General features: G+C 37.2%; 1 protein-coding gene across 12 annotated transcripts in view; it reads left to right on the forward strand.

Annotated features, from left to right (window-relative positions):
* Positions 1–12952, forward strand: part of ANO4 (anoctamin 4) — a 405675-nt gene extending 392723 nt beyond the window's left edge. For 11 of the 12 annotated variants that reach the window (XM_077846039.1, XM_077846035.1, XM_077846033.1 and 8 more), the window contains 3 exons: positions 8239–8344; positions 9780–9975; positions 12193–12952. In XM_077846039.1, the coding sequence (XP_077702165.1) occupies positions 8239–8344; positions 9780–9971 (298 nt within the window). In that variant the 3' untranslated portion in view covers positions 9972–9975; positions 12193–12952. Of the gene's footprint in view, positions 1–8238; positions 8345–9779; positions 9976–12192 lie in introns of those variants that run through there. The other variant, XR_013350859.1, reaches the window with a different exon arrangement.
* Positions 12953–13256: the final 304 nt, after the last annotated feature.

Below are 13256 nucleotides of genomic sequence, written 5' to 3' on the forward strand. Positions count from 1 at the left end.
AATACAGATTTTTTAAAAGAATGTAATAGACAAAGATCATTATATAATGATAAAAGGGTTAGTCAGTCCAACAAGAAGATACATTTCCCAACATACCCAACCAATAGACACCTGATATATAAAACAATTGTTAATAGACCTAGGGAGAAATAGATAGCATTAAACTAATAGTAGAGAACTTTAATACCCCACTTACAACAAAGGATAAATCATCCAGACAGAAAAGTCAATAAAATAAATGGTCTGTACAACATTTTATAGGTATATACAGAGCATTCGATCCAAAAGCAACAGAATGCATACATTTCAAGTGCATGTGAAACATTCTCCAGAATACAAATCAAAACCACAATGAGATACCACCTCACACCAGGGAGAATGGCTAAAATTAACAAGTCAGGAAACAACAGATGTTGGCAAGGATTTGGAGAAAGGAGAACGAACCTCTTACACTGTTGGTGGGAATGCAAGCTAGTGCAACCACTCTGGAAAACATGTGGAGGTTCTTCAAGAAGTTAAAAATAGAGCTACCCTATGACCCAGCAATTGCACTACTGGGTATTTATCCAAAGGATACAAACATAGGGATCCTAAGGGGCACCTCACCCCATTGTTTACATCAGCAATTTCCACAATAGCCAAACTATGGAAAGAGCCCAAATGTCCATCAATAGATGAGCGGATAAAGAAGATGGTGTTTACACACACACACACACACACACACACACACACAGAGGAATATTACTCATCCATCAAAATGAAGTCTTGCCATTTATATCGACATGGATGGAACTGGAGGGTATTATGCTAAGCAAAATATATCAGTCAGAGAAAGATGATTATCATATGATCTCACTTATATGTGGAATTTAAGAAACAAAACAGAAGATCATGAGGGTAACTGGGTGATGGGCATTAAGGAGGGTACTTGATGTAATATGCACTGGATGTTATATGCAACTGATGAATCACTAACCTCAAACTAATAATACATCATATGTTAATTGAATTTAAGTTAAAAATAAAAAGAAATAGAATAGATCATGTTCTGCCACAAAACAAGTCTTAAACAATTTAAGAAGATTGAAATCACATGAAGCATCTCTTCTGATCCCAATGCCAATGGTATGAAATGAGAAATTACAAGAAGAAAACTAGAAAAACTCACAAATATGTGGAGATTAAACATGCTACTGAACATCCAATGGGTCAAAGGAGAAATAAGACATAGCTAGAGACATTTAGAAATAGACATATAATGTACCAAAACATATGAGATGCAGTAAAAGCAATTCTAAGAGGAATGTTCATAGCAATAAATGCCTACCTCAAGAAACAAGAAAAATCTCAACCTAACTTTATACCTCCAGGAGAAGGAAGGAAGGAAAGATGAATGAACAAACGAATGAAGTTAGTAGAAGGAAGAAAGTAACAAAATCAGAGCAGAAATAAGACTAAAAACAAATAGAAAAGATCAATGAAACTAGGAGGTGGTTCTTCTTTGTAAAGATAAGTAAATAGATGAACCTTTAGCTAGACTTTCCAAGAAAAAAATATTCAAATGAATGAGAAGTGAACTTCATGATAACTGATACCACAGAAAAACAAAGGCTCATAAGAGACCAGTGGACAATTATATACCAACAACTTGACAGCCTCAAAGAAATGGATAAATTCCTTGAAACATATAAACCATCAAGGCCAAATCAGGAGAAGAGGGTAAGGTATAATTAAGTTCCTGAAAATGTTTTAATTCTTGCGTTACATGGTAAACATGAGTGAGGGTTTATCATACTAAGTATTAAATAAATATAAAGGTTAGAGAGAAGAATATGAATGGATCAATGAGGTTAGTTTAAAAAATTAAATATGATGAGGTTGTACCTGAAGTTGAAAATAATGTTCTATGGAAATGCAAAAGATGAAGAATAGTCAAGATACTTCTGAAGAATAATAGTAGAGATTTACTTTATGTTAGAATTAGTATAAAATTATAATCAGTGTAATGGTGTCACAGAATCAAATAAATAGAAAATGGAATAGAATTGAGAACTCAAAAATTGCATATTAATTAAAGGTATAGTCACAAAATAACACATACATTATGATTTCATTTATATAGAGTTCAAAGCAGACAAACTCAGCAGTTTTACTCAGAAACACTTGCATAAGTAGTATAACTATAAAGAAAAGCAGAAAATTAGATAGCAGTTATCTCTCTGGGTGTCTGGGATTGCCAGCAAGGCATTTCTAAGTTACTAACCACGTTCTAGGATTTACCTTAGATGGCGGTTATCTGAAGTTCACTCTCGTTCTTTCAAATGTACATGTACTTTTACATTTTTAAAAATGGGAACGAATTAAGTATACCTGGAAGTGGAAAAAAAAATGTTTGCAAGCCATAACCTAAGTGGGAACGTCCTGCTTTTCCCACACGTAAAATTGAAGCCAAGAAATTACAAGTGTTTTGTTTTGAAAACAATTCTAACTCACTTGGAAAAATTCCTGCAAACATTGACACCGCTGGACCACTTAGTTTCTCTGAAGATACTAAATGAAGATTAGAGAAGTAAAACATTGATTCAATTAGCTTTGAAGCTTGGCTTTCTGTCTGTTTCCAGGGAAGTGTTTTGTTTGCACAATAAACATGTACTGTCATTTGGCAAAAAAAAAAAAAAAAAAAAAATATAGCACTCTATCAAAAACAGAGGTGTGGGGCACAAATGACATCTGAGCACCTCTCGAGCCCCTGCCTCATTGAAAAGGCCAGTGGGATCAGAAGTAGGCTAGCACTTCAACTGAGAGCTCTGCTTCAAACAGTCATCTGCAAGCTAAAAGAAAAGAGTGAGAGTCAACAGTTATAGATCCTGGTGAGATGGAGAGACCCTAATTGTGTTACTAGGGAAAACTGATGTCCATAGAAGTTTCATTAATTACCTAAGATCATAACATCAGGCAGACCCCAGCCTTGGTTTGCGTGTGCTTTCCAGCGAGTGCATGATTGGAGAGACAGCTGTGGGCAGTGAAGCACAAGAGAGCCAGACTCATTAGCATCACTAATAGCAATAAGAAGTTTTCTAGAGAGAAACTTGACTTTATGATACAGTAGCTTTAGAGAGCAGGAAGGCCAGAGACCTGCTGCTTCTGAAAACTGGAACTTCCTAAAAATTTCTATCTGAAACCAAGAATCAGAAGTTAAGTGCCAGTGTAGGTACATTGCATTCCTTTGTGCACAAATTAGCAGAGCTCTGTGATAGATCCACAAATGGATGTATACTATACAGGGGCTGAACAAACAGATGCATGTTCTCTTTAAGATTTATTCATTTATTCATGAGAGACACACAGAGAGAGGCAGAGATATAGGCAGAGGGAGAAGCAGGCTCCCTGCGGGGAGCCCAATGCAGGACTTGATTCCAGGACCCCGGGGTCATGACCTGAGCCCAAGGCAGATCCTCAACCACTGAGCCATGCAGGCATCCCGAGATATAGATTCTCAACAACTGGATCTCTGTATAGAAACTATCTGATATATTGCCAACTCACCGTAACCATGAATATAAGTGCTTTCTACATATTAAAAATGTAAAAAATGTTAATTTAAAAAATATAAAAAATCCATTAATTAAAATGCAAGATCACCACCTAAAAACAAGTGTTTTCATTTTCGCATATTTCAGTAGTCTTCGATTATTGGTGGGAGATACATTCCAATACCCCAAGTGGATGCCTGAAACTGAATGATACCAAAACCTATATATACCATGTTTTTTCTTTACACACTTACATAGTAAAGTTTAATTTATAAATTAGGCACAGTAAGAGATTTATAACAATAATCATAACAATATACTGTTAAGAAAAGCTATACGGTATCTCTCTCAAAATATCTAGCACTGTACTCACCCTTCACCTCATGATGATAAGAGATGATAAAATGCCTATGTGAGGAGATGAAGTGAGGCAAATGATATAGGCATTGTGCCCTAGGATTAGGCTACCGTTGACCTTGTGACAATAAAAAGAAGATCACGTGCCTACTGACTGGCAGGGAGGATGTGGTAACTGAAACACAGAGAGCCAAACAGTAGGATGGGAGTGAGGGCAGGGGCAACTACTTGCATATATGTCCAATTTTACAAATAGAGTCATGTTTGATAATCTCTCTCACTGTGTCATAAAAAATATTTCGTCTTTCTAGTCTCATACTTTAATGAATGGTTGTACTATACTATACAGATGTATATATGAATTCATTTATTTGCTACAAATGTGTAGCAGCAATTTGAGGACAATACATTGGTGTCTTTGGAAACAGTCTAGGGGATAACACCATGATTTTCTACCCAATGAATTTAGAAGAGATCTGGGGAGAAAGAGCTTTACTAATATTCTTCAAAAGTAAAGCTGAACAAAGTCTGAGAAGCTAAGAGAGATTGAGCAGTCACCATGAAGGGCACAAGAGCACAGCTAAGGCATAAATAAGAAAGGAGCAGTAGGTTCTGAAAATTTTCTGTTTTAGTGAAGTAACTAAGTATATACTTTATGTTGGCTAATTGAATTTAAAGTTAAAATTTTTTTTTAAGTTTAAGGAGTTAATGAGGGTAACTCTTGAAATATTCAAGTCCCCTCCTTTTAAAAAAATTATTTATTCATGAGAAACACACACAGAGAGGCAGAAAGAGAAGCAGGCTCCCTGCAGGGAGCCCGAAGCGGGACTGGATCCCAGGACCCCAGGATCATGACCTGAGCCTAAGGCAGGCGCTCAACCACTGAGCCACCCAGGCATCCCAGGTCCCCTCCTTTTATAAATATATGTTTACCTAATAACCAACTATATCTATAATTAAAAGCATACTGCCATTTTTCTTCTAGAATATTTATTCAGATTATATTTGAAATATAGGTAGCTAAAGACAATAGGAATCACATTATTTTAATTGTAGAAAACACACTTTGATTCTTGACTAGTTGTGCTCTGCAAAAAGTAAAAGAAAGTTAGAACTTTTATTCTTGAATAAATTGGACCTTTGACAGGAGCTATTTATGTAACTATATACCAGAATAAAAGTGTTCTAGGCAATTACCTAATCCTCATCATTATAGAGAGAACCAACAGCTTAAAGGCACTAATAGATTGATTTTTAATCTCAGCACTAGATACTCATCATAAATATAATTTTACTGACAAAATAAATACACTATTATTATTTACCATAAGTATTAATGATAATTAATAGGATGATTGTGATAATAGTGACAGCTCATTTCTATAATCCTTAATACTCTTCAAAAATACTCTGCACAGGACAAAAAAGACAAATAGATCAATGGAAAAGGATAGACAGTCCAGAAATAACCCCACATCTATGTGGTCAATTAACCTATGAAAAAGGAGGCAAGACATACAGTGGGGGAAAAAATCAAATGGTGTTGGGAAAACTGGACAGCTCCATGCAAATAATGAAACTGAACCACTTTCTCATAACCATACACAAAAATAAACCCAGAATGGATTAAAGACCTAAATATGAGACCTGAAACCATAAAACTCCTGGAAGAGAGTTTGGGTGAGCAGTAATCTCTTGGACATCAACCACAGCAAATTATTTATGGATATGTGTTCTCAGGCAAGGAAAACAAAGCAAAAATAAACTATGGGGACTACATGGAAATAAAAAGCTTTTGCAAGGCAAAGGAAATTGAACTCTACATCTGAAACTAATGATGTACTATGTGTTGGCTAATAGAATTTAAATTTTAAAAAATGGCAACCTAGTAAATGGGAGTAGATTTTTGCAATTGATACATCTGATAAGAGGTTTATATCCAAAATATATAAAGAACTTAACACCAAAAAAAGAGAAACTATCAGATTAAAAAAATAGGCAGAGGATCTGAATAGACATTTTCCCAAAGAAGACATACAGATGACCATGAGAGAAATAAAAAGGTACTCAACATCTCTAACCATGAGCAAAATGCAAATCAAAACCACAATGGGATATCACCTCACACCAGCCAGAATGGCTAGTATCAAAAAGGCAAGAAATAAGTGTTAGCAGGGATACGGGGAAAAGGGAATCCTTGTGCACTATTAGTGGGAATGTAAATAGGTGCAACCACTGTGGAAAACATTATGGAGGTTCCTCAAAAAATAAGAAATACCATATACTCTAGTAATTCTACACTAGATATTTACCCAAAGAAAACGAAAACAGATTTGCAAAATGCAAATCAAAACCACAATGGGATATCACCTCACACCAGCCAGAATGGCTAGTATCAAAAAGGCAAGAAATAAGTGTTAGCAGGGATACGGGGAAAAGGGAATCCTTGTGCACTATTAGTGGGAATGTAAATAGGTGCAACCACTGTGGAAAACATTATGGAGGTTCCTCAAAAAATAAGAAATACCATATACTCTAGTAATTCTACACTAGATATTTACCCAAAGAAAACGAAAACAGATTTGAAAAGATACATGTATCCCATTTTATTGAAGCATTGCTCACAATAGCTAAGGTATGGAGCAACCCAAGAGTCCGCTGAGGTACCTAAAGAGGTAGTTTATACATAAAGTGAAATAGTACTCAGCCATGAAAAAGAACAAGATCTTGACATTATGGATGGACCTAGAGGAGATTATGCTAAGTGAAATAAGCCAGACAAAAACAAATACTATGTGATTTCACTTATATATGGAACCTAAAAAAAAAATAAATGAACAAAAAAAACAGACCCTTAAACACACTGGTGATTGTCAGAGGGAAGTGGGTAGGGGAATAGGCTAAATAGAATGGGGATTAAGAGATACAGACTTCCAGTTATAAAATAAGTCCCAGGATGAAAAAGTAAAGCATAAGAAATATAGTCAATATTGTGCTAACATTGAATGATAACAGATGGTGACTATACTTATTGTGATGAGCACTAATGTATAGAATTGTCAAATCAGTATGTTCTATACCTGACACCAATATAACGTTGTATGTCAATTGTGTGTAATTAAAAAAAAAAAAAAGATGCTCTGCACAGGAATTATCTTGTATCCTCACACACAACTTAGTGCTGACCCTGAGGTTAGGTACGATCTTACATGAGCGCCTCGATAATCATAACTTTTCCTCAGATATGGGAATTTGGTGTGTTTACACACAGAATCATTAGAAGAATTAGCATCTCCAGATCTTTCCACATTTCTGGGGCTAATGAAAAGAATACTGGGCTAAGAAACATGAAACTCTATAATATGGAAAATAATTTTTCAGTTTTTCTACCTGTGATAGTAATGATAATGGCAAAAATAAAGTGGAGTCACACAGATTTAAGTTCCTAGGACAGGTGCCTACTTCCTAATGGGTGTTCAACAAATATTTGTGGAATTTGATGCAGACTCAAAAGTTATAGTTGGAGCATATATTAGAAAGGACTTTTAAAAAATAATAAAAAATAATAAAAAAATTTTTAAAAGAAAGGACTTTTTAGTGGGAAGTGGCAAAAATCCAGTATAAACTGACTTAAAAAAGAACATCATTGGTTCAGGTAACTGGAGGTTGGCAGGATGATACTAATGTTAGTAATGGTTGGATTGCAAGCCTCCAGCAGCATCAGCAAGACACTGCTTCTCTACTGGCTCTGCATTGTTTCACATGACCTCATTCTTTTTTTTTTTTTTAAGATTTTATTTATTTATTCATGAGAGACAGAGAGAGAGAGACAGAGAGAGAGAGAGAGAGGCAGAGACACAGGCAGAGGGAGAAGTAGGCTCCATGCAGGGAGCCCAACGCGGGCCTCCATCCTGGGCCTCCAGGATCATGCCCTGGGCTGAAGGCGGTGCTAAACCGCTGAGCCACCCAGGCTTCCCTCACATGACCTCATTCTAAGCAAACTCTCTCCACACACAGTCTATGATGGATTTAATTATAATTCACTAAATGACCATTCTAACAGAAGCCCTGATGAGGAGTCTCATTGATCACGTCTGAGTCATCTTTTGAACTGGGATCAGGGATGAAGGTGAGCCCTGCCTAAGCCACACGGATAATTCCCCAGAGGAGAAGAGATACTCTTTTACCAGAAGAAAAAAAATAATGGATAAGTGACAAATGTCTAGGATAGAGAAGCTTTTTTGAACTATCTATCATGAATGAGGACTACATGTGGGAATGAATGAGATTTGGGAGTCAGGAAAATCATAGTTCGGAACATAACATTTGTTCTCCTATGTATTTATAGATACCGAGACTACCGTGACCCCCCGCACTCACTGGTGCCCTATGGCTACACATTGCAATTCTGGCATGTTCTAGCAGCTCGATTGGCTTTTATCATTGTATTTGAGGTATGTTCTCTTAACCAATTCCTTTGCCATAATTAAGTAACTAAGAATAATGCATGAATGCAAGTGTGAGAACGTTCAACGTGGTTATTTATGTCCAGAAGTATTATAGTAATATTATATAGCCTCTTTTTTAAATCTTTTTCTTCACCTTGAGCTGTCCAAGAAATGATTGAAAGTCCATTGTTGATTGTTAGTGGATACATCAGAAATCATTATTCTAATGTTCTAGGACCATTGTTATTCGACGTTAGGAAAATTGCAGTTTTTTCCATCCCTACTCCTACAGACTCAGATACATCATGTTTGTCATTTGCTTTCCACAAGCCCTCCGAGGTGATTCTTTCTGATGTAGATGTTCAGGGGCTATAGTTTGGAAAACAACTAAGCTGGGTATCACACAAATGGTAGCCTCTCTTTGTGTGTCATCATGACATTACTTACATTCAGGACATAAATAAGTATTCATTATCTAAGACTCAAAATTAACTTTAAATCTACCTAGCAATTACTTATATGTCAGTAAAAATACATTGCCTGTTTTCTTTTAGTCTTTAAGAAAATTGCTACTAGAAATCATTTGCATTTCTATGACTGTACTTTATAAATGGAAATTTCATCTCCTGTCACATGATATTAAAGCCAGATTAATGCAAACCAGGACTGCCTCTTGCCTTAGACTTGACATTTCCTATACCTCGTCTTCCATCATTTTTTTTCCTTCATTCCAGGGAACCAAGAAAAGATAAGCTGTTCTTCCTGGGAATTCACTTATCTAATACTTTAGAATTATGAGAGTTCTTAAATTATCATCTGGTACTTTACTGGTCATTATCATATAGACAAACAGAAATGACAGTGTTTCTAGTTTCAGCTGTTAGTAAGTCAGGTGTAAAGAATTTGTGGCAGTGTGCCAGAAAAAATTTCTTCCTGAAATGATCATTTTCTTAAGGCCTATTGATCATTCTTGCAGTCAAATTGGCAAAGTGAATTTAGCAATAGATAAAGCATTTTGAAACATTTTCTTATGATTTTCACAATAATGCCCGATCTATACATGAGCAAATTGAAACTCAGAGTGACTTTTTCCCAGGTAAGCAGACATTTCTTAAGTAATAAAAGCCAGGATTCAACCCTGAGTTTTCTGACTCCATGGTATAGGTACTTCTGGCTCTCCTTTGCATTCTCTGACCACTCCTCTACCTTCTCTCCTGATTCCTTTCCTCATTCCCTGTGAGGTGTTATCAGACCAAGTTCAGTCCTCACGATCCCTGTGATCTTCTTTCCTCACATACATCCTCTGGCCTCATTCCACTTTCCAGACACTCAAGAGGCTCCACATCCCTGGAATGAGAGTTCTTATACCACCTCCCAGATCTCTTTCCAGCTAAGGAGGTGCAATAGATCTAACGTGTTGTATTCTCCTTTATGTTTTTAGCATCTCGTGTTTTGTATAAAGCACCTCATTTCATATCTGATCCCAGACCTCCCAAAAGATCTAAGGGATCGAATGAGAAGAGAGAAGTACTTGATTCAGGAGATGATGTATGAAGCAGAACTGGAGCGTCTCCAGAAAGAACGGAAGGAAAGGAAGAAAAATGGAAAAGCACACCACAATGAGTGGCCGTGACCAGGTAGGTGAGAGGTGTGCTCATAGTCTAAAACCTCTCCTTGGGTTGAAAGGGATGCTTTAAACTCCCTTGAATCAAAGCTTGCCATTGTCCTACTGATAGGAATCAAACTCCTTAGAAGCTTCCCAAACCAGATTGTTTCTTAATTGTGTAATTTAACTTTCTCTTCCCTTTGCACATAATTCCTACAACTCTTATCTACCTCTGATGCCACTCTTGGCCTGGCAGTCAATGCCTTTAGGAGTTGGCCTCAGTGTTCCCTGAAATAAGCCTTCTCTCTCCCTTTTACTCCCAGTCTGGCGATTCTTCTTAAGCAGAAAGAAGAGTCATGTTGCCTTGAGGATATTAAAGCCACCTTTTTATCCCACCCAAGATGGCCTTCCCTCTATGGAAGGAAGAAAACATTTCTATGGAAACATTTATCGTTTCTTCCCAGGATAATCCATGTTACACCATACCCTCTAAGAAGTTTTCCCCAGACTCATCAGCCCAGTGAGACTCACTTCTTATAAACTTCTCTGATTATTGCATCAGTGCTACATGTATTGGCATATATATTGATCTGTATTGTTAATTTATGATTTTCCCAACTGTTATCAGGCTTCCCCAGCAGAATGGTAAACATCTTTAGGAAAGTTTTTCTGGGTGGTAATTTTATCCTTCCTACTAGTTAACATGGCATTAAGCACATGGCACCCATTAATGCAATTCAGTCAATAAAGGTTAAGTGGATTAAGGCGACAAACAGTGTAAAGAAGTTTCAGAATGTTCCCACATAGCTTATCAGAAAGTTGTCTTGAAACCTTCTCCCTGGCAAATCTATTGGCTGTGTGTCCTTGGGCAAGTCCATTAACCTCTGGGCTTAAGTTTCTTCAACGATGAAATGCTTAGATGAGCTCTCAGTTCTGGTACTCTGTGAATCTGACATTATGGTATTTCTTTTGCCTTCCTCACCCTTCATTTCTCTGTCTCCACTGGTTTGAAGACGAACTTTGAAAATGTTGTTCAATGTTGTTCAAAATTTGGCCTCTAAAAGAATTAAATATACAGGAAGGAAAGTTAGGTTTTTCACTTTCCATACCAGTTAATGTGTAGCAGCTATCTGTAGAGATGTTTGTTGTTAAGTTAGTGAATTTGTGTCGTTCCAGATCTGTGTAAAGAGCCCAGGAGGCTGTTGTGAATGGGAGATGAGGGTAGACTTGGAGGAAATCACCCAGACCCCCCAGGGATAAGAGTGGTATATAGATATTGAACAATACCCCCGCCCTCAATTCCAAGTAGGCCTTGGTCTCACTAAAGGCAAGACATTTTTTGTAACAGTAATTTTCCCATTTCCCAGATCTGCCATTTGGGTCTGTGATTTTGGGGAAATTGCTTAATTTTTCTGAGCCTGCTCATTTGGCAGAACCAATATGCAGCTCAAATAAGGCAATGTATATGAGACACATGTGAAACAATAAAATGCTATAGAATACTAGGCGGAGTTCATATTGTTAACTATTTTGTTATATAGTCTGCCAGATTCTAGACTTTTCCACTCTCTATCTGTATGACCTGGAATGGAGTGTTCATGTGGATTTGATTTCTACATTTTACGACAGTAAAGAAGCTAGACTGAGCAATACTTTAAGAGCCTATGCAACTTTAACCTTCTGGGATCCTAGAATTGGTTCCAAGCCCCCGGCCCCAAATCCCATTCTGATCACCTCTTCTCTGGCTCTGGTCAGCCATCCAAGGAGAAAGAGTGACTATCCAGGTGGCCATGTTTGAGGGTAGGAGGCAGACATCGGAGAAGAGAGCTGCTCCCAGGAGCTCCAGTAGCTAGAGACCAAGGTGCAGCAGTAGCATTACCTCCATCTAGGGGCCACGTTGGGCTACAGGGCTGGTAACCAGTCGGGAGTTTCTTCTGGCCTCATCACTGAGGGCTGCTATCTCCCCAGAGGACATTTCTAATTTTTGCTTGAAAGCATAGTGTTTGTCTGTCTGTCTCTATTCCCCCAACAGTTGGCAGGATGTCACCTTGCTTCAGACTGCCTTTCTGACTCAGTCTGTTCATCTGTAAAGCAGGCACAATAATGTTTATACCATACCTGACTCAGTTTGGGGTTACAAATTCTTTGAGTGCCTTTGATCATGGTGAGTACAAACCAACCATTGTACACTGTGTTCTTAAGCCATTGTGTGTACCTAGGGTTTCAATGCCTTCTTTTTTCTTCCTAGGTAATAGTTCATTTCCAAGCCAAGGACCTGAATTCTGTTTACTTCTCCCAGCTGTGCAAAAGCACATTCAAGTGAATGACTAAAATGCAACTGCAGTGCATGTCGCAGACATTGGCAGCAGCAGGGGGGTCAGCACCCTTAAAGGACTACCTGGGAAATCATGCTGCTGTGAAATCACGTTGCAGCACACAATTGCTATCTATCCATAGACCATTCTTGACCAAGCAAGCATGCACATCATGGGCAGTTACATTCTCAAGTTTTTAAAACCAAGGGGAACTTGTATACTGAGCCTGTTTTTCAGCCTGTTTGCTACCTTTTTTGCATTCTACCCCATATGAATTTTACAGACACTGGGCGAATAAGGGTATTCAGACACCTGGACACACATTCCTAGAATGTTGTGATGTCCTAATTCCATGTCACCAAATGATACAGACAAGACCCTGTTTACAATTTTTTCTTTTTTTTTAATTTCAGATCTTTCTGAGGAGATTATTATATATGACATATCTATAGCTATGTGTATGGCCATAGATGTATTTCTGTGTGTACATATGTATAGTCATGTATTCTTACATATGTACATACAAATACAGAGATATATAAAGTACATAGAAATTCCTTACCTGTAAATAGCCAAAAGGGTAATGACATGAATGATAAATTTTCACATTTAAATAATCATCAACATGAAGCCATGTTTAATGCTTGTATAATGTGATGCAATAAAATTTAAAATAAATTTATGCACACGGAATATTTTCAGTTGGGCCTTCTGAAATTCTGTCATGTTTTTTTCTCATAAAATAAGAGAAATCAGAGTGAGATCTTTAAAGAAAGGTTTATTACTCCCACACACTCCTGAGAAATCACTTCACCTTTGAGACAGACTATATTTTTTCTAAATCCACCTTTTCCATCTTGTCTCTATGCTACCTTTTTAGAGTACCAACCCAACTAATTAGAAATCACTCAGAAAAACTTGGAAAATGCCACACACTTTGTTGACCTTGACACACTTTGTTGAAGAAAAAGGAAATATAGCCAATGACACTTATGCT

The sequence above is a fragment of the Canis aureus genome, chromosome 13 (genome assembly GCF_053574225.1).
Source record: "Canis aureus isolate CA01 chromosome 13, VMU_Caureus_v.1.0, whole genome shotgun sequence".
In the NCBI taxonomy this organism is placed as follows: domain Eukaryota; kingdom Metazoa; phylum Chordata; class Mammalia; order Carnivora; family Canidae; genus Canis; species Canis aureus.